At 38.4% G+C, this 19,315-nt stretch overlaps 3 protein-coding genes and 1 pseudogene across 3 annotated transcripts in view; 2 read left to right on the top strand and 2 right to left on the bottom strand.

Annotated features, from left to right (window-relative positions):
- Window positions 1–7,303: 7,303 nt before the first annotated feature.
- LOC116159782 lies at window positions 7,304–10,032 on the bottom strand. Its single transcript, XM_031472861.1, has 3 exons — window positions 9,930–10,032; window positions 9,668–9,747; window positions 7,304–9,579 (listed from the first exon to the last, which is right to left on the bottom strand). Coding segments are annotated over exons 2-3 (1,950 nt in total). The 5' UTR covers window positions 9,669–9,747; window positions 9,930–10,032; the 3' UTR covers window positions 7,304–7,630.
- A 2,729-nt stretch (window positions 10,033–12,761) lies between these two features.
- On the top strand, window positions 12,762–15,023 carry LOC116158673 (annotated as a pseudogene).
- Window positions 15,024–15,059: 36 nt separating this feature from the next.
- The window catches only part of LOC116160610, a 6,843-nt gene continuing 2,587 nt past the window's right edge, over window positions 15,060–19,315 (bottom strand). The window contains exon 2 of the mRNA XM_031473850.1: window positions 15,060–15,677. Coding sequence (XP_031329710.1) covers window positions 15,123–15,677 — 555 coding nt within the window. The 3' untranslated portion in view covers window positions 15,060–15,122. The remainder of the gene's footprint in view (window positions 15,678–19,315) is intronic.
- On the top strand, window positions 17,805–19,168 carry LOC116160609. Its single transcript, XM_031473849.1, has 2 exons — window positions 17,805–18,262; window positions 18,356–19,168. The coding sequence occupies exons 1-2, from the start codon at window positions 18,203–18,205 to the stop codon at window positions 19,112–19,114; spliced, it is 819 nt and encodes a 272-aa protein (XP_031329709.1). The 5' UTR covers window positions 17,805–18,202; the 3' UTR covers window positions 19,115–19,168.

The following is a 19,315-nucleotide window of genomic DNA, read 5'->3' as shown; positions in this document are numbered from 1 at the left end:
GACGTGAAAAAAAGATGCAAAATCCGCCAAGAAAACGCGTAACAAAGCCGTCAATAAAAAAACCAAAAATTGTGTTTAACTAATGATTCTGATTCGGAATGTTTCTCAACGGTTTCATCTACAGGCTCTTCCGAATTAACCGATATAGAAACTATAGACCATTCGCACCTTAGTATGCAGTATGAGGTCTTATGGACTATATCCCTCCTTTACTAATTTGCGTCATTCTTCAATAACGCTATCCTTATTCCTTACCGCAATGATGCCAAACTTACATATGATTGAATTTAAGCTTTAAAACAAAATATAACGGCAAATCTTCTTGTATTGTCATTACGTGTGTGGTTCGTTTTTGTCTTTCGTATTTAACACATTTTATTGTCTCATTGCCTTAAAAATCGTTCTTTTAAGAACGCCTCCATCTCGTACTTTATATACAAGGTAACTTTGAGTGTTCTTGTAGAACCGTTATTTGATTTCATCTTTTTAGAATATCCCATTAAATGGAAGCCGAAGCTGAAGCAGGATCTGCTAACGTGAAACGCCATAAAGGAGAGTGTTTTAGCCGGAAGGAGAAACACCTCATTATCAACGTGCTGAACTATTTCTCGGAAACGATGAACGTTACTGCAGCTGTGAAAGAAGCAAGTAAAGCTTTATGTTGTTCTGAACGGAGCATCTATACCATTAAAAAGGAAGACGGAAACGAAGGTGTATCAAGCCCGAAAAAACGCAAGCAAAGAAAAGGGAAACAAAGCAATGATCGTCTTCATGTGTATGATGAAAATGTGCAATCAGTTATTCGACGTAAAGTGCATAACTTCTTCATTACAAATATTCCATCAACTATGAACAGCATCTTAGCTTCCGTAAATGACGATAACGATCTACCCAACTTTAAACGCACCACATTATTCAATCTCTTGAAAGATATGGGTTTTGAATTTAAGAAGGTTGGCCGCAAGAGTATCCTTATTGAACGGGATGATATTATACGATGGAGACATAAATACCTACGTCGCATCAGGAAGTTGAGAGAAGAAGGTGCTTAATCTTTTTATTATATTTAATTGCAAATTACATAATATTTATATTTTAGGTAAAAATATTGTGTATACGGATGAGTCATGGGTTAACATTGGTCATTCGGTGAGCAGGGCGTGGCATGACACCACCGTTGAAAGCAATCGTCAGGCATTCATCAAAGGACTCAGTACAGGTTTAAAATCACCCACTGGTCTAGGGCCTCGCTTTGCGTTAGTACATGCTGGTGGTGATAATGGTTTTATTCCGGGCGCGGAACTGACTTTTCTCTGCAAAAAGAACACTGCTGATGCACACAACGAAATGGATGCAGACACTTATGAAAAGTGGTTTTTTGAACAGCTTCTACCAAATGTGCCACCGAATTCAGTCATTGTTATTGACAATGCCTCGTACCACAGTAGAAAGTTGGAGAAGATACCAACAATGTCGTGGAGAAAAGAACACATTATAGATTGGCTTCGTGAGAAAAATGTACCGATTGAAGAAAATCCATTAAAACGAGACCTACTGGCTTCTGTTGCGCATGTTCGGCATCACTACGACAAAAATAAGCTTGATGTTATTGCACAAGAAAAAGGTTACGAGATTCTCCGTTTACCTCCATACCATTGTGAATTAAATCCCATTGAAATGGTGTGGGCTCAAGTTAAACATCATATCAAAATGAATAACAAAACATTTAAAATAAAGGACATGGAAGAATTAATAAAAATGGGTTATTCACAAGTTACGGTTCAAAATTGGCAACATTATGTCAATCACATGAAAACTATCGAAGATGGCATGTGGGCAGCAGATTATCTTCAAGATGATGTTGAAGAATTTATAATTCAAGTGTCGCAGTCATCTTCCGATGAATTTCAATTCGATTCCAGTGATTAATATGTATACTGTACATTTGTAAATTTTTGGGGACTTAATAAATACAAGCTGTTCTCGGCCACATTTGACAAACAATTACAACTTGTTATTAATTTACCTTTTTGACTTCTGAGGTTAGGTTAAAAAGAAATAAATAGTGTCTAAACTACCGTTTTACGGTGCAGTAATCGATCCTATAATAAGTTTGGCAAGCATGTACTGTTTCTCCATAAGCCCCATACTGCATACTAAGGTGCGAATGGTCTATAGAATCACAGAAGACCTAGATGAAGAAAGTTTTGCCAATGGAATAGTCGCAAAAGATGATTTCATTCTGGAGAAATTTCTCACAAAGAAATTTCATAAATATTACGTTGGGCAGGTCCGGGACATTGAACCGAATGGGGACTACCTTGTTAACTTCATGAGGCGTTCGCAACCCGGTTCCCATTTCGTTTTCCCAGCCGTTGAAGATGTTTCGATGGTACCTGCTGATAATGCTGTAAAATTGCCTCATCCGTGCAGTGTAGGAGGTACTGCAAGAGTCAACCGCAAGTTAAGTTTTCCCATCAACTTTACAAAGTTCGACAACGTTAATTGAAATGTTAGGTATAACAAAAATGGCAACAAAACTGTATTTTCAGAATGTTGTATCAATCCTCTCTTATACCCGTATCATACCTCCCATGTATAGGGAGCTTTGATACAAAGATAAAAATAAAAAAAATACAGATTTGACAGGTTTTATATTGAATATATGCTATGATATTCATATAGAATGATTTCGAAGTATTATTCTATGTTTATGCCAAATTTCATAATTTTTAATGCATTATTTTCATATGAAAAATGTGTTCCAGAAAACGGGTATCAACCCTCCCCACGTTCCCTATAGGTGACCCGAGGACCGTTTGCCCCGAGGCCCCGAGCTGTCTTGTTACGCCACTGATGTAACACCATGTAAAGTTTCTGAAGAACACCAAATTAGTTATTTAAACAGAAAACAGTCACATTCTATAATATTACAGATAGAGGGAATATGTAATGTCAATGGCATTTTAACAAATATATTTGTTGGCTTTCATGGTTAGGCACACGATTCAAGGGTAAATAAGTTCACGAGTATTATTTTGTTAACCACCTGTATGATTTTAGGTATTTCAAAACAGTAGCTTCTTTAAGCATCTCGAACAATTTAGACCAAATGTCTATTTCCCCAATCATAAATACCATATTCTAGGAGACTGCATATTGTTTATGGGTATGATTGATTACTCCGAGGGGGAAATCGCAGTGGATATCCAGTGTACAAAGTGGTGGATGTCCGTGGATATCCGAGGAGATCCGGTGGATATCCAAGGATGTCCGTAGATATCCGTGGATATCCGAGGAGATCCGGTGGATATCCGTGTAGATCCGGTGGATATCCGCAGATATTCGAGGATGTCCACACGGTCGAGTATAATTAGCATGTGTAAACTCGTGTGACTTGCGTGCTTGAAAGAGGACTTGCGGTGTGTTCTAATTTGTTTACCAGTGATGTTATTTTTTGTTTATGGGAGAGAATACAGATGAGGTAAGTAATTACAATCTTTTTCCATCCGTTATTACTGCTGTAAAGTTCTGTTATTAATGTGCAGCACGTAACCTTCCACCCAGCACATTAAAGTGCAGATTTCTTCAACTGCCTACCACAGTAATGCTTACTTGATATAAATTATATGAAGCGCAACGTCACGGCCCTATGTATTTTTTTCTAAACGTTTGCTTTCTTACCCAATAATTATTCTGGTCAAGATTCTGGTTTGGCTTTCGGGTTTATATAAAAAAAAACACGTTTTCAAAAATTAAAATGAAATAACATAACTGTTCTAAAAATACGAATATAATACGCATTGGTCCTCAAATGCTTCCTTGACATTGTTCCTCGCGGGGTCCCTCATTTTATTGTTGCTGGGTGTGAAAATTTAAAGTAGATATTACAGCTCGTATTACAGTCTCTGCGGATGACGATCGTGCATTTCCTGCTCCCGTTATTCTACCCAAATCAAGAAACTAAATTGGAAAGAAACCGATATCTTTAAAATTAAGGGAGTACAGTAGAAACATAAACACCAAAGGGGGCTGAAAGCGTTTCGAACTCGGTTTCGGTTCGGCTAAAAATTTAGGTCCAGGGAAATGTACAAATATGCTTATAAAACCTTCATTGAGTTTTCTAAATTGCGTAGTTGACACTGGCTCAGAATGATTTCAACTCGGATTCAATGAATGCTGTAATTGTTTCGTGTAAATAAAACAATGTACAAGCTCGCTCATTGACCCGGTATCCTTTTCGCACAAATACAGCATGATTTATTTTTGTCCATCACTCTGGCCTATATTTCGGTTAAACGCGAGTTTGAATTGATGTCATCATGATAGTTCGCCTTTCCTTTTACTTTAAATTTCATGGAACCCCGTCGAACAAATGCATAGTGTTCAAGCGGTTTCAAGATTAAATCATCGGCGTAAAAAGTTTAAATATTGCGGAAATGCACAGATTTTTTAAAAAATAGTTACAACCGTGCAATCGAGTAAGCAATCCTTTCAAAATTTGCAAATTATTAATTAAATATATTTAATATATTACACTAAAGCATTAGACATTCAAAATAGGATTTCAGGAACCTCAAATAGGAAGAAGGTAGATTCGTTTCTTTCACAAATTTTGGAGAAAATTTCAGTTTATTCACGTCACGAGCAATTCTTAATCTTTCACCTAGTTTATTCTTATATGAATCGAGATATCAATTCCCCATTTCTTTATGGATATTTCAGAATTTATGAACAATATTTTACCTCGTACTTTACTTAGTGAGGAACATTAAATTAAAAAAAGGAACCTTAAGAATAATTTTTGAATACTGGTCCTTTCATTCTAAAAAAAAACCTAAAAAACTGTTTGACAATTTTGTTTCTTAAATTACCAAGTAGGTACACAACAAATTTTGTGAAATTCTCTCCATTTTCGTTTGGCGTCCAAGAATTGCCGGGGAACTTTTTTTCGACTTTTCAAACAGTAATTTCAGATTCGTGAGTTTCATGTTCAAAAACCTCCAAAATTTCGTCGACATCAGAATTTTTTTTTGATAGGATTTTTCAAAAAAATTGCATTTCGAAAGCATACTCCAGAATTCAAAGACATGCTACCTGACTTTGTAACTTTTGTTGCTAAGAAAATAGAACACAGAAACGCAAATTTAACTACTTTTTTGGGAGTGGTTCCCAAACGAAGCACTTTAGACAAGGTGCCTGTTTTGGTGCATTCGTATCACGATTTTTTGCATACTTATATGTACCTGCTCGTGTAACACCCTGTATCTTGATGAATACAGAGAACCGACAGCTCGACATCTAGTGTATTTAAGTCCGATTCACGGATGTATAATAAAGAAGGTAAGGTGGTCCGACAAGAGGTTTTTACGGGGCTCTCAAGTGTGGTCGTCGCTGCTAGACAGGAAACCAGCTGCATTGATAGCGCCTATACGTATAACATGAGCGGACTTTTGTACACCACTGATTTATTTATGAACCGATTTTAACAATTTTTTAAAAAAATAATCACACTTCATATGGGCTAATATTAGCAAGTTTTGAATTCGATACCTTCAGTGACGACAAGAATCTTAAAACGTTTTGTGTGCTCGGCGCTTCCGAGTGGTGCACATTTTTATTAACAGTTATTATCGTTGTCACTGAAGGTATCGAATGCAAAACTTCCTATAATTAGCCCATATGAATTGTGATTATTAAAAAAAATTGGTTAAAATCGGTTAATAAATAAAGCAGACATGCAAAAAAAGTGCACCCATATTAGGCAGGCGCTAACGGTTTCATATGGGATGGGAAACAATTACAGTTATTTATTTAATCAGACATGTTATCTCTTAATTTCAGGAAGTAGAAAGTACAGATAAGTACAGTAAGTATAATTAATATATTAAGTTACATTCAGTTCATATCCACATCTTTTATTTTTGCAAGGTATAACAGACATTTTCGCATACTGAAACAATATTTTCAATTAAGTAGTTTATCTACTGTAAGAAAATAGATTATTTTGCAAAAGTTTATGGGTTTACCACTCTTAACCGAATTATATTACTTTTTAATCTCCAGCCGATATTTAGGGCGGTATAATGTTGAAATGTAATGATATTCTTTAATACTGTTTTAGCAAAACAACTTTTTCCCTAGCTACGATAACGTCAATTTAAACACTATCTTACAAATGCATGTTATGAGTCGGCTGAAATAGTTTTCTCGTGTCATTGTACAAACAAAATTGCCATTAAATAACCTTTCAAAATTAGACACCTATGTCAGATGTCTATGGATATCCATGGAGATCCGAGGATGTCCGTGGAGATCCGTGGATGTCCAAGGATATCCAGTGGATTTCCAAGGATGTCCGTGGAGATCCGTGGATGTCCAAGTATATCCAGAGGATTTCCGAGGATGTCCACAGATGTCCGGTGGATATCCATGGATTTCCACACCAAATGGATGTCCGGTGTACAAAATTTTATCTGCGATTTCCCCCTCGGATTACTCCCTTCATGTTTGTATTGTAGCAATGAAAAATGGAAAGACAAGATACCAATGCATAGAGACCAAACCAGTTCAAATGCGCAAACAAAACTTGAAAACCTCAGAAATGAATTAGAAGACCAATCCCCCCCCTAGACATTTTCTTCAAGTTCTTTGACGAGTCTGTTCAGAGTCTCAGTGCCAGTGTTGGCAAGTAGTAAATGACAGAAATCTGAGAATGGCCGCCTGGAATTCACCAGAAGTCACTAGGTGGCGGAAAAGCCCGCCGCAGGCGAAAATTTTTTTTTTGGTGATTTTTTTCTCCAAAATCTAGTGATTTCTAGTGACTTTTCACAACAAAATCACCAATTTTATTATTAAATAAGTTTGCAACCAAACGTTCAACATTGGACAAATTCCCTAAAATCACATCATTACTGTTTAGCGGAATTTTTCGAAAGAAAAAAAATTTCCCTTATGACGGCTTTGTGCGTCCGTCTGTTCCTCGTATAACTCGAGAACGAAAAGAGACAGCGATGTCAAACCTTTACCAATCGATTTCTACAAGTTCAAGCATCAGTGCTATTGAATATGAGCCGAATTAAAAGTCGCGTTTCCGGATGCGAGCTGGCAAAAAATTCACCTACTGAAAATCGTATGCGATTCTTCGTATCTTGTTTCTTTCATAACATAATAGGACTACTTACCTACTACAGCAAATAGGACACATTTTTATTGATAACTCAGTTTATTTTAAACATCTACAAACTACAAACCATAAAACAAAAAATAAATGTGGTTTATACATAAATATAGATTTCTGAAGAGATGCACAACCCCACCTACCTCTTTGCTTACATTATTCTCACATTGAATTGTAATACACAAGTTAATGTAAAGAGACAAAAAGCAAAATGTTGATCATCCTCCGTGATAAAACAAAACTTAACGCATATACATAAAATATTGTGGTAATACAACAGAATTCACTTAACTATTTGTAGCATCGATTACATTATTTTAATTATTGCGTATGTATTAGATAAGTATACCTATTGCAAGTCTTACAATAAAAGAGATTAAAAACAAGGAACAAAATGTATAGGTATTTCACAGGTCATAGCTTATGGTTTAATATCACTTAACTCAATTATCAGTCATCGCTTAGTAGTTCATTTACATCAACATCATCTTCATGATGTTTTGAATATGACTCGTTAGTGCCAATTTGCTTGCAAACTTCATCAGGCAACGTATAACTCTGACAACATTTGCCAATCCTCTTCAAACCAAACCTAATATGAAGTATGCTGTCTAGCAGATCAAGCAGCATCCGGTTTCGCAACTTGCTTTTAATGACGTTCATCTGACTAAAAAGTCTCTCAACATCTGCGTTTGAATGTGGCAGACAGAGTACCGCAAACGCAAGATTCACAAGAGGTTGGAAAGGATTTTCATCACTGGCATTTCTATATTTCGCTACTTCTAACCAAAATAATTCAGTGTTTTCTTTGTTCTCCCAAGGAATAGTGTGTAACTGCATCCACGCATTTTCGATATTATTAATTTCAAAATTGTCACTGACAAACTGAGAGGCCAACTCAGAAATTGACATCTTTAATGGCTTTCTCGCTTCTTGAACAGAAAGCATATTCATTGAACTTAAAATATTGACATTATCAGGTAGTCGATTTTTTAGCTCCTTCGCTAGGTTGATAAGGAATGCAACGCATTTGCTCTGGATCTCAGTCTTTTCTGAAGCACCGATTTTGTGTACGGTACAAGCATTCTCAAATGCGAATCCAAGGTAGATATTGGGGCTTAAGAATCTCTCAATATTGAATTGCTCGTCGAAAATATCCACACGATGCATTGGATTAACAACGAGGTTTATTACGGTTGAGTACAATTGCTTTAAATCATTGAGAAGCTTCGTAGGGTCTGCAGTTTGTGATTCAAAGTGCTTGTTAGTTTTTTGTACCATTGTAAGTATCGGGTATAGAAAATTAAGGTATACTAAATTGGCTGACTTTGAATATAGCTGATATAACATATCCGCAGAATGATCCGTCAGGCGCACAATATTGAAATGATCTTTCAGGGTCTCCCATTGATCAAGTATTCGTTTGACAGCTGGCTCAATTGAAATCCACCGTGTGTCGCTCATTCTGAGAATCTTCAAAGGCGTTTCATCGTTATTGAGAGTTTTGTAGACGTTCACATATGCAATCTGTCGAACTGACGATTGAAACCAGTTATAAGTTTCTCTTATTAAAAAGTCGATTTCTGGTGGCAATGTTTTCTCGGTAGATTTCGAAAGAGCCAACTGTAAGGAATGGCACACACAACGCACCAGCCGTAGGTGCGGAATTTCCGATTTCAATAACGCGAAAACGCCGTTGTTCACACCTACCATTGCAGCAGCGTTATCTGTACCCATGCCCTGCAAATTCTGCAAAGGTAACTTGTGCTTTTGCAACACCTGTTTCACAGTCTCTGTAATGCATTTTGCTGTACCATCTTCGATATGCGCCAGTTCAAGATGCGTTGTCACTATTTTATTCAAATTTATGCTGTGATAACGTATCACTATCCCTAGCATTTTTGAAACCGATATATCAGTCGACTCATCGATGATAAGACTATAGGGGTTGTTACCAATGTCCTCAATTAGTGCCTTTCGGAAATGGGGTCCTATGACGTTCTTAATTATTTGGGTGCATTTGGTACGGTGAATTTTTATGGTTTCGGAATAGTCTTTGTGGAGGTCACTTAGATGATCAATAGACCTAACACTAGTGTGTACAGCAGAATACATACAGAGTTGCGCTTCTTTTCGCTGTTGCTTGCTGATGACACTTAGAGGTTGAAATTGAATTCTTTGCTGAGAAGCAGAAGAAAAAGGCCGCGCATTTTGAATGTGCTTATCTGTCTTGGTATGTTTTTGAAGATCGGCAAACCTGGCAGCCAATAAGCATTTGCAATATTTGCAATAAGCTTTTATGTTGTCGGTTGTGCAACGTTGTAGCCAGCCTTGGAACTCTTTCAGTTTCTCCCACTCCTCCCGATATTTCTGGGAGTACGGTATCTTATGCTTAGGCACTAAAAAAGACCATATCATAATAAGAACGTCATACGTGAAAATGTCGGTAAACTGGACACAATCAGTTTAAAGGTTTACGTTACTTACTTATTTCGTGTCACTGATGCATGGATGATGGAACGCCTACACAGCACGACTAATCGTAGGGCCAGTGACCTTCAGCGCACCTATATGAAAAATATATTTAAAAAAATGTATGTAAGAAATCCTCAGATTACCTATAACGAGCGACAAAAATGAGTTGCTGCCGAGTCGCCTTTGGAAGTTCAAGTTAAATACGATTTCCCATGTAAACAACAATTCCAAAGGCGACTCGACAGCAACTCATTTTTGATCGCATTGTACTTACTGCTTTCGAGTCTCCCACTGAAAAATCTTACGGTACGCAACGTGTTTGGCGTTTCTGCAACGGCAAATACAACTCTTAGATTCAAATTTCAAAGCACGGAAACGAAAAGCATGAAACGAAAATATTTACTTTTACTCAACTGGATTAACCTCTACAATAATTACGTCACAATTTGACAGATCAGAGATCACAATTCACAGATGACAGACACGCTGAAGTTGGCTGCATACCACGCGATGCAGTTTTTATGTGTTCTGTAGTCGGCCCTGCACTGTAAGTCCACTACACACCGACAGATGGCGTCCGGTACGAAAAAAACGCGAACATTTCGAAAATTCACACATTTATATAGCATTGCGGTTTTTCTTTAAATCACCAGAGAGTCTCCACATGTATGTTGAAAATCACTAGGTTTTAGACATACCTGAATCGTGATGAAAAAGTCTGAAATTGATCTTGAAATTCACCAGATCTAGTGACAAAATCACCAAATTGGCAACACTGCTCAGTGCAATTTTCCGCCAAATATGCTAATGAAAATAATAGACACGACTTCTATTTTACTAAAGAAGATTTACTGAACTTTATCGGCATCTTGCTGTTATCAGGTTATCATTCTTTACCGCAGGCTGATTTATATTGGTCAACTGAAGAGGACAAGCGTGTGCAGATTGTCAAGCAAAGTATGAGCAGAAATAGATTTAGAAACATAAAAAGAAATTTGCATTTCAGCGACAACAGAATGTTGGATAAAAAGGATAGATTTTCCAAATTGCACCCCTTCATCGACATCATGAATGAAAGATTCACACAGTTGGAGTTTTTTCACATAATTTATTAATAGACGAGCAAATGGTGCTTAGGATTGGGTGGAAGTGTCTCAGTTTTGGAAAAACGTGACAATCACAGAAAACGTATTTAGCCAATGCTGCGCTAACGCAACAATGCATTCCTAGAGCACATTTTTTTCGTTTTTTTTTCCTTGAATATGTGTTCAGTATATTTAGTAAAATGTGTTGTATTTTATATTTTGGCCGGAAATGAGTTAAATTTATTGCCATCCAAAGGGTAGAGTAGTAATAGAAAACCGGAAGTACTGGAAATTCTCAATCCTAGAAGTATTAGAATCTATAATTATCCATGTCACCGTAAAGCTGGGTTGACATCGAGCGTGAATTACGACCGTGATTTTTGTGTTTAGTCGTGAATATGCAGTCGTTGGTAGCAGAGAGTTGTTTAGTTGTGTGTCAGTTATTAGCGACAGAATTAGCAAAACAACAGAGTAATAACAACAAAGTACAAGCAAGAAGGAAAAGGAGGTGGTGGACCAGAAAGTGGATATTGGACAGGAACTCTGGTGGGTCCTCGCTAACCAAGGAACTGCATATCCCGATGACTTTAAAAATCTTTTAAGAATGTCCGAAGAAAGTTTCAAATATTTACTCGAAGGTATAGCTCCACATATACAAAAAAGCGATACCAATATCAGAGAAGCTATACCTACCAGAACAAAATTAGAAGTAATGTCGATATTTGGCCACAGGAGATTCTTTTAGGGCCGGTTTTACAATTACACTTTTACGCAGAATAAGATATCCTTGGAATAACTGCCATAGCAACATGTATCTCATTGGTTGACAGAATTGTAACCAACGCAACCGTCGACATTTATTCTAGGTATAGCATAATCTCGGTATATACCTTCATTGTAGAATCGGCCCTTAAAAGTTTAGAATATTTATTTAGAATACCCAAATCTACTATAAGTACATTTTTGAAAGAAGTTTTGGGCGCTACATACAATCAACTGAAAAACTTCGTGAAGGTAGGATATATTTTATTATTCATTCATATTCATTGCTGTTACTATGTCGGAAGGCCAGGGCAAGTCATCTGAAGGGTCCATATAATTTGGTGAAAATACTGAAGTCGGTGTATACGCCGGGGTTGACATTATACTTGTTCAAGTAGACGTTCTTTCTTGACAGGTAGGGCTAACGAGAACAAGAGCCAGTATCTCCTATTGTAGTCGACTTGATGTTTCAACTGGCAAGGTTCGAAGTAGAGCTGCTATGTATTTGCCAAACAAGTCCAATGGGTCTTCTTTCGTCGCAGTGGCGAGACTGCTTTCAGAAATGTTCTCTAACCTGGTTAGAGCCAGAGCTACAGCATCTTCTTTACTAGACACGTCAGCGAATTTGCGACCTTTTTTTGGGTTTTGTTGAGATCATCCGTGTATAGTGGCCTCTTCCCACGTGATGAAGGAGCTTGCTGATCACGGCCAACTTGATTATCACGAGTGACCTGAAGCTTTCGAGTGGCTTGCTGATCTCGGGCGCCTTCATGTGAAGACGTTTCCATGACGTCGTCGCTAACTTCTGTCACTTCCTGTTGTGTGCCATTTTGAGAAATATCCTCTGACCGTCATCCACTATATTTTCACTATCGTGTCCTAGAGTTTGACTGTCATCCATCTCTGATGAGACTTCCTACAACAAATATGTATTAAATCTGTTTTGTTGTACCTGGACTAATTTTTAAATTTTCCATGAAATTCCTCTACCGTGGTAGATCCATTTCAAGGAAAATATTAAGCTATTCCTAATTGTGGCTGCCGCCTATAAGTACTGAAATAATTATGGAATTTATTTTCAGGTCCCAAATAAAAAAGCGAATGGTTGCATATAGAGAATGGATTTAGAACCAAATGGAATTTTCCCAACTGCATCGGTGCCATATATGGCAAGCACGTGGTTCTGAAAGCACCTCCAAAAACTGGTTCAGACTATTTTAATTATAAACAAGATTTCAGTATTATTTTGCTTACTTTGGTTGATCACGATTATTGCTTTACTTATATTGACGTAGGAGCAAAAGGTAGAGCATCAGATGGAGGAGTCTTTCAGCAAAGTTAGAGCTTAGAGCTGTGGAAAAAAATATGCTTGATACACCAGCAGAAGCAGTGATTGGATTGGAGATGATGCATTTCCGCTTAAGACGTTTTTACTACATAACTGGTTGAGGAAGACAGGGAGTGCTTATGTACCATTCGGGCTGGTTGATTATGAAGATGTTAATCATGAGATGGTCCCAGGAGACTGGCATGGAACAACTAGTGAAGGTTTGAGAGATATTTTTGTATCAACACATAACAGGCATCCTAGCAAATTAGCATCGTAGAAACGAGATACATATTGCCACTACTTTAATAGTGATGGCGGTGCGGTCCCATGGCAGTGGAGAATGAAGTTAGTACAAGTTTACTTGAAATGTTGAAATACATTTGAGGCATTTAGTAATCTGTGCCTAAGCAAAGACATTACCTATATATTTTTGGCTTCGAGAGCTTTGATGAAAAATTTTGAGGATGATTACACTTTCTAACATTAATTATCATGCTAATATTGTCGTTTCGCTAGTTTTTTATAATAAAAACTTACCAAATTTGATTGTGTTGTTCTTGATTTTACGTGTGATCTTAAAAACCCATCCATCGCATCGTAGCAAACCAAATTACTTTGGGCACATACAGTTCGTCGACAGACATGCCAGAGTGTTTGGAATCGGCGATTTTTTTTAGTTCTTGAGAATAGGAACTGCGAAGGTTTTTAAATTTTGTTATGACCTGCACTTCTGTAAAACCAGTGATGTTAAATTCTTTTTGCAGCTACTAAACGGCATGCTTTTTTTTATATTCTGGTTTTGTTGGATCCCATAGCACTGCTTCACTTCTCTATAATTCTACAAAACGTAGAGTATCCGAATCGTTCAATTTTAAAATGCTTGCACTGGGAGCACTCATGATGACCATGTTGCTTTGATAATGACAACGTCACGACTAAATTCACGCTTAAAAAATCAAACGCGTTTGATTTCATTCGTGTCGTGTCACACTTTAGACGATCATATTTCGCGACTCGTGTGTTTACACTAGTAGTGATATTACGGCCATGACTTGCACGACCGTTGACTACGCTCCGTGTCAACTCGCCTTAAGTATCTCCCATTATACGAGTATAGCTGTCGCTCACAGGTGTACCATCAACCAATTCAGGTATTAATTTTTATTTGTAGGCACCCGGCGATATTGAAAAATCAATTTCTTCTCAAAAAGAAAAGGCATTTCAACATAAACAGACCGTATATTTTGGTACAAGGATCATCAATGGTGAATACATATAGTTGTATTTATGTAGTAATAGACTCTGAAGTATCAATATGACAGTGTTTCAAAAGCTTTTGACCCATTATTCAAATTATTTTGATGTAACCATAAGTTCCTTGCATTGCATCGTGAGAAGAGTGTGTTTTTCTGAGCAATATGTCACCACAAATCATTGTCTGGCCAGATGAAGAAGAAAAACTAGAAATTAAGGAATATTTTAGATAGAAAGGTTTCCCGGGTGTTATAGGTGCGATAGATGGTAGCCACATCAAATTAGATAAACCCGAAAATGACCCAGACTCCTATATAAACCGGAAGGGATTTTATTCCACACAAGTACGTGTCCACAGGTGTAAATAATGGATTTATAAATATGAATTTCTTATTTCAGGTTTAGGCAGTGTGTGATCACAATAGAAAAATTCGGGATATTTCCATCGGATACCCGGGCTCTGTACATGATGCCAGAGTTTTTCGGAATTTACTCTTGGGCATGAACTTGCAGGAAATGTGTGGTCGATATTACTTATTAGGGTGATAGCGCATATCCTCTAACAGCAAATTTCATGGTCCCATTTAAGGACTGAGGCCAGCTAACCCAGCGACAGTTAAACTTCAACCTGCAATTGTCTAAGAACTGTTACATCATTGAACATACATTCGGTATTCTAAAACTAAAATTCCGGCAATTATACCACTTAAAATTAAGAAATATGAATTATATTGTACATCCCATATGCGCTGCATGTGTTTTGCATAATATTTGCTTAGGTGACAATTTTGATTTTGGAAAAAACAATCCGAATCCTGATGCCATGGTACCCCAACAAAATTTGCATGATGATGCACATGAAGATGGGGATGCACATTCAGATGGCCGCCAAGTGAGAGATCAATTAGTAGCAACGTTACGGATAGCTCGAAATTGATTCATTCATTGTATTGTGTATATGTACTAGCTTTAATATATCTAAAACAGTAAAACAACAATCACGTTCTTGCATCCCATCATTAATAATTGTTTTTCTCTATTCTAGAATATCAACATTTGCTCTAAAACATGTGCATTTTGACAAGATTTTATTTCTTTGTTCCAAAATTTTATTTCTTTCTTTTAAAACTGATAATTTCTCTGTTTCAATTGCCAACCTAGCTTCTTGATAATTCTTCCGATCATATCTTATCGCCTCCAATACATTCTTTCGTTTTACTTTGATAGTGCTGCCATTCTTCCGAATCCTCCGCTTTTCAGTTTCAGCAGGCTCTGTGATTTCTTCCTTCTCTTCTCCTTTTTCTTCTATCACTCCTTCAGGAACTTGAACAGCTGTAGAGGCGAGGATTAGCTCTGGATGAACTTTCTTCTTCCCTCCAAACAGTTCTTGCATATCTTCAGCAAATTCAAAGTGCTTTCTTCCCCTACCAGTTGCGTTATTGTTGTCAACATATTTCTTATAATTTCGATCCAATACTTTCCACCTATTTTCACAGCTTGTTGGTGTTACAATCACATTCAGCATTTGCTGCAGTTCGTCAGCAATTACTTTCCACATCTGTTTCAAGGTTTTGATTTTGATGCTGCCCACCTTAGGCTTATATTTACGGTATAAATCAATTAACATCCTTGTATGGTTCTCGGTCGACCGTATTTCTTCTACAACAGCGGTGGCTGATGGTGTTACTTCGGGAATAATAATGTACTCTTCAAGATAGACGTTCCTTATATTTTTTTACGTTATATACTTTGAACACACTTTCCATTTTATCAAATCAACAATAAAACGAACAGAATCAAACACGCAGGTTATGCCACAAACTTGCTGTTTTAATTGTGGTTATGTTGACCACACGTGAATTGTAATTCTGTGTACCAACAGAAATGTTCAGAACTAGGCGTACCTCAAATCTGCGCAGTGAATACATACTGCTGAACTCAATTCTGAACTTGTTCTGAATTGCTTGTTGGAACGATCCGATTAAATTCAACTTGCTTTTTTGAACAGAATTGCTATCGCACTTCATGCTAGCAATAATTTTTGTTAAATTGGAACTACCAATAGTTCATTTAGACTACGATCTTGTATGTTTGTCGTATACTGGGTATGGACCAAGCGTGTTTGAAACGAGTGGGCCCTTAATCATTCACAGGGACGCAAATAACATTTCGATAGCTATATGTTTTAGTTTTGTCCGTACAGTCAGCCTACAAATCTGTAGTGCCAAATTTGATTTTAAATCCACTTGCGCAGTTTATACCGGAGTACAATTAATTGTCACCTATAAATAAAATGTACAAACTGTTTAGTGTGCACCGGTTTTGTTTATTTTATCAGCCGAGTAGCCACGATCCACTGCCTCCATAAAATATAGAGCTGCCACTTAGGCAAGTTCGTGCCGTTGTCGCCTGGGGGGCTTCACGTCATGAATTATTTATAGACGCCACTTGTGATGAGAAAACCACAGAAAAGGAAGAAAATAGCAATCCTACTAAGCGCAAATGGAGACGAAGGACTAGACGTGTACAACAATTTCGAATACAGCGAAGAAGAAAGTAAGGACGAGGTGAAAACCTTAATAAAGAAAGTCGAAGAATACTGCACGTCCAAGAAAAGTGTCGATTTTCCATAGATACGTATTCAACAACATTAGTCAGCAAGTAGGACAAGGGTTCGAAAACTTCCTCATGGAGCTTTAAGAAAGCAGTCAAACTATGTGAATCGACAGAGAAGGAGACTGCCACGATTAGCACTGTTCACTCAAAAGGAAAAAGCGAACAAACCCAAAGAAAAAACTGCTGAACAAGCAATGTGTAAGTTGTAAGAGGTAAAATTGTAGATGTAAAAAACATTGAAATTGAAATGAAATAAGATTTGTTGATTTCTGGTAGTACCATAATTCCATTCAAATTGTTTGAATCAACGGCCATATTTGTTCCAGGTATTTTGCATGAACTCACCAATGTGGGTTTTAGCGAATACTAAAGAAATATTCGTAGACCACTAAATGTTAAAAGTAGAAAAGTTTTTTATTTCCAAACGTTACAAAATTACTGTTGTTTATTATTCTCTCCTCTCCTTGGTTACGTCATCACTCTGGTTACTTCGTTAGCGCCACAGGTTCAGGCCCTGGCGACATTCCAGCCATGTTATGTGATGACATATGACGCCGACCTTTCAGTCATCATGGCCCCAGCATTAGTTGGGAATGAATTGGCTGCCAATAATCGTATGGCGCTACGCCTGGTCAAAGGAAAGCAACTCTAAACAGCCGGGCTGTCCTTTGGCCTATACTCCATGGCGTCCTCCCTGTCGATGGATACCATAGACTTCGAAGCCCCTCCAGGGCTCGCTATTCCCCCTCCTATACCCGGGCTACCGCCCGTCATCACTGACGCGGCAGAAGCTTCGATCCCTCTCTAAGCGTATTGCTCGCTGGCCCCGCTTGGGCAATACGCTTTAGCTTGAGGAGTGCGGGGGGTCTAGCCTATCTAGGGGCGGTGCACACCCCGCGCACTCTAACGCCGGCCCAGGTCTATTTACTACACAACCGATTGGTTGCACTCATGCAAAGCCACTTCGCGTCGGGCCGCTTGAGCATCCATGGGCCCGGGCCATCGTCAGCCGGCCTGGAGTGAGTGATTACCGTCAACCTCGTCGATCACCATCCGCGGCTGCTAGCCAAAACACAACCATCTCCCTACCACAATATTAGGCTCCACGCGCTGCCCATGTGTATGTAGTGGATTCCAGCCTATCAGTGGCGGGAAGCACGGGCCAAGTGGCCTTGGATCCTACTGCCACCAAGCTGCTGGAAACCACACACAACGCAATCCAAGCGGCTGAACGTTTAGGCTGGTTAGGTGATGGATCATCAGAATTCATGTTGGCCAGTGTGTTTCCCCAGTACGCATTGGTGACCCCGACGTGATTCGCATTATGTTTGTGTAGTTCATATATTTTTTATATTTGTGCGTGTCACGGTGACTTTTACCTGTCGTATTTGGTGAAAGATTTTCCTTACGGATATATTGCACGAACCATGGGAGTTTCTACAGACACAATTGGAACAACTCCAGCACCACAATGAAGCACTGCAGCAACAACTTCGGCAAATGCAGGAACAGCAACATCATCAGAATGAACAACCGGCATTGCCATTGGAAGTTAACCGGGTGAGTGTAAAATTACCTCCTTTTTGGAAGGATAAACCGAACCTCTGGTTTGCCCAAGTTGAAGCACAATTTACGCTTACACGTGTCTTTCAGGAGTCTACTAAATACTCCTATGTGATATCGCATTTGGATGAGCGGTACGCAAATGAAGTCGAGGATTTGATCACCACTCCTCCTGCTGATAATCCATACACCACCCTCAAGACTGAAATAATACGTCGTCTGTCCGTCTCAGAAGAGCGTCGTGTACGACAACTCCTTGTCGAAGAAGAACTCGGTGACCGTACTCCTTCTCAATTTCTCCGTCATTTGCGATCTCTACTCGGCAGTACCACTGTTCAAGACAGCCTTCTCCTCACCATTTGGATGCAACGTCTTCCTGCGCACGTTCAAGCCATATTACAACCTCAAATCAGTCAAATTGGTCTTACTACCGACACGCTCGCCGTTACAGCGGACAAGATCATAGAGGTTCAGCCTGGTACGACCTTTAACACTGCTTCTAATTCCGCCGTAGTGCACGCTGCCTCCATTACACCTGGTACAGATCTAATTTCTCAGCGTTTGGACGAACTTTTCCGACAGATCTCAGTTATGCCAATTGGTTACAACAAATTAAACAAGAACCACCATCGATCTCGGAGTAACACCCCTTCAACTACCGTCAAAATCGACATCGTTCTCCGTCAGCCACAAATTCATCAACAATTATTTGCTGGTACCATCGACGATTCGGCGACCAAGCCAACAAGTGCACGAAACCCTGTTATTTCAATTCAACAAACTCCACCGGCAGTCAGTAATGGCGGCAGCCGGCTGTCCAACTGGAGGAAGCCGCCTTCTAGTTGTTGATCGTAAGTTAGGAATTAAATTTCTGCTTGACACTGGATCAGATATATGTTGTTTTCCGCGAAAATTACTACCGGATCGTCGTTACCGCCACAAACTCAATTATATATATATATAGATATATATATATATATATATATTTATACACCATCACTTGCCGCGATAAAAAATATATACAGCCGTACTTGTAGCAATGCCATGGTA

The sequence above is a fragment of the Photinus pyralis genome, unplaced genomic scaffold (genome assembly GCF_008802855.1).
Source record: "Photinus pyralis isolate 1611_PpyrPB1 unplaced genomic scaffold, Ppyr1.3 Ppyr1.4_LG1, whole genome shotgun sequence".
NCBI classification, from domain to species: domain Eukaryota; kingdom Metazoa; phylum Arthropoda; class Insecta; order Coleoptera; family Lampyridae; genus Photinus; species Photinus pyralis.
This window is presented reverse-complemented; position numbering and strand designations above follow the sequence as displayed.

Excerpts from the sequence above, each read along its gene's own strand:
- LOC116160609 (XM_031473849.1), top strand. The coding sequence starts at position 18,203 with ATGCAGGAACAGCAACATCATCAGAATGAACAACCGGCATTGCCATTG. Across the intron at positions 18,263-18,355 it reads TGCCATTGGAAGTTAACCGG|GAGTCTACTAAATACTCCTA; the intron begins GTGAGTGTAAAA and ends CGTGTCTTTCAG.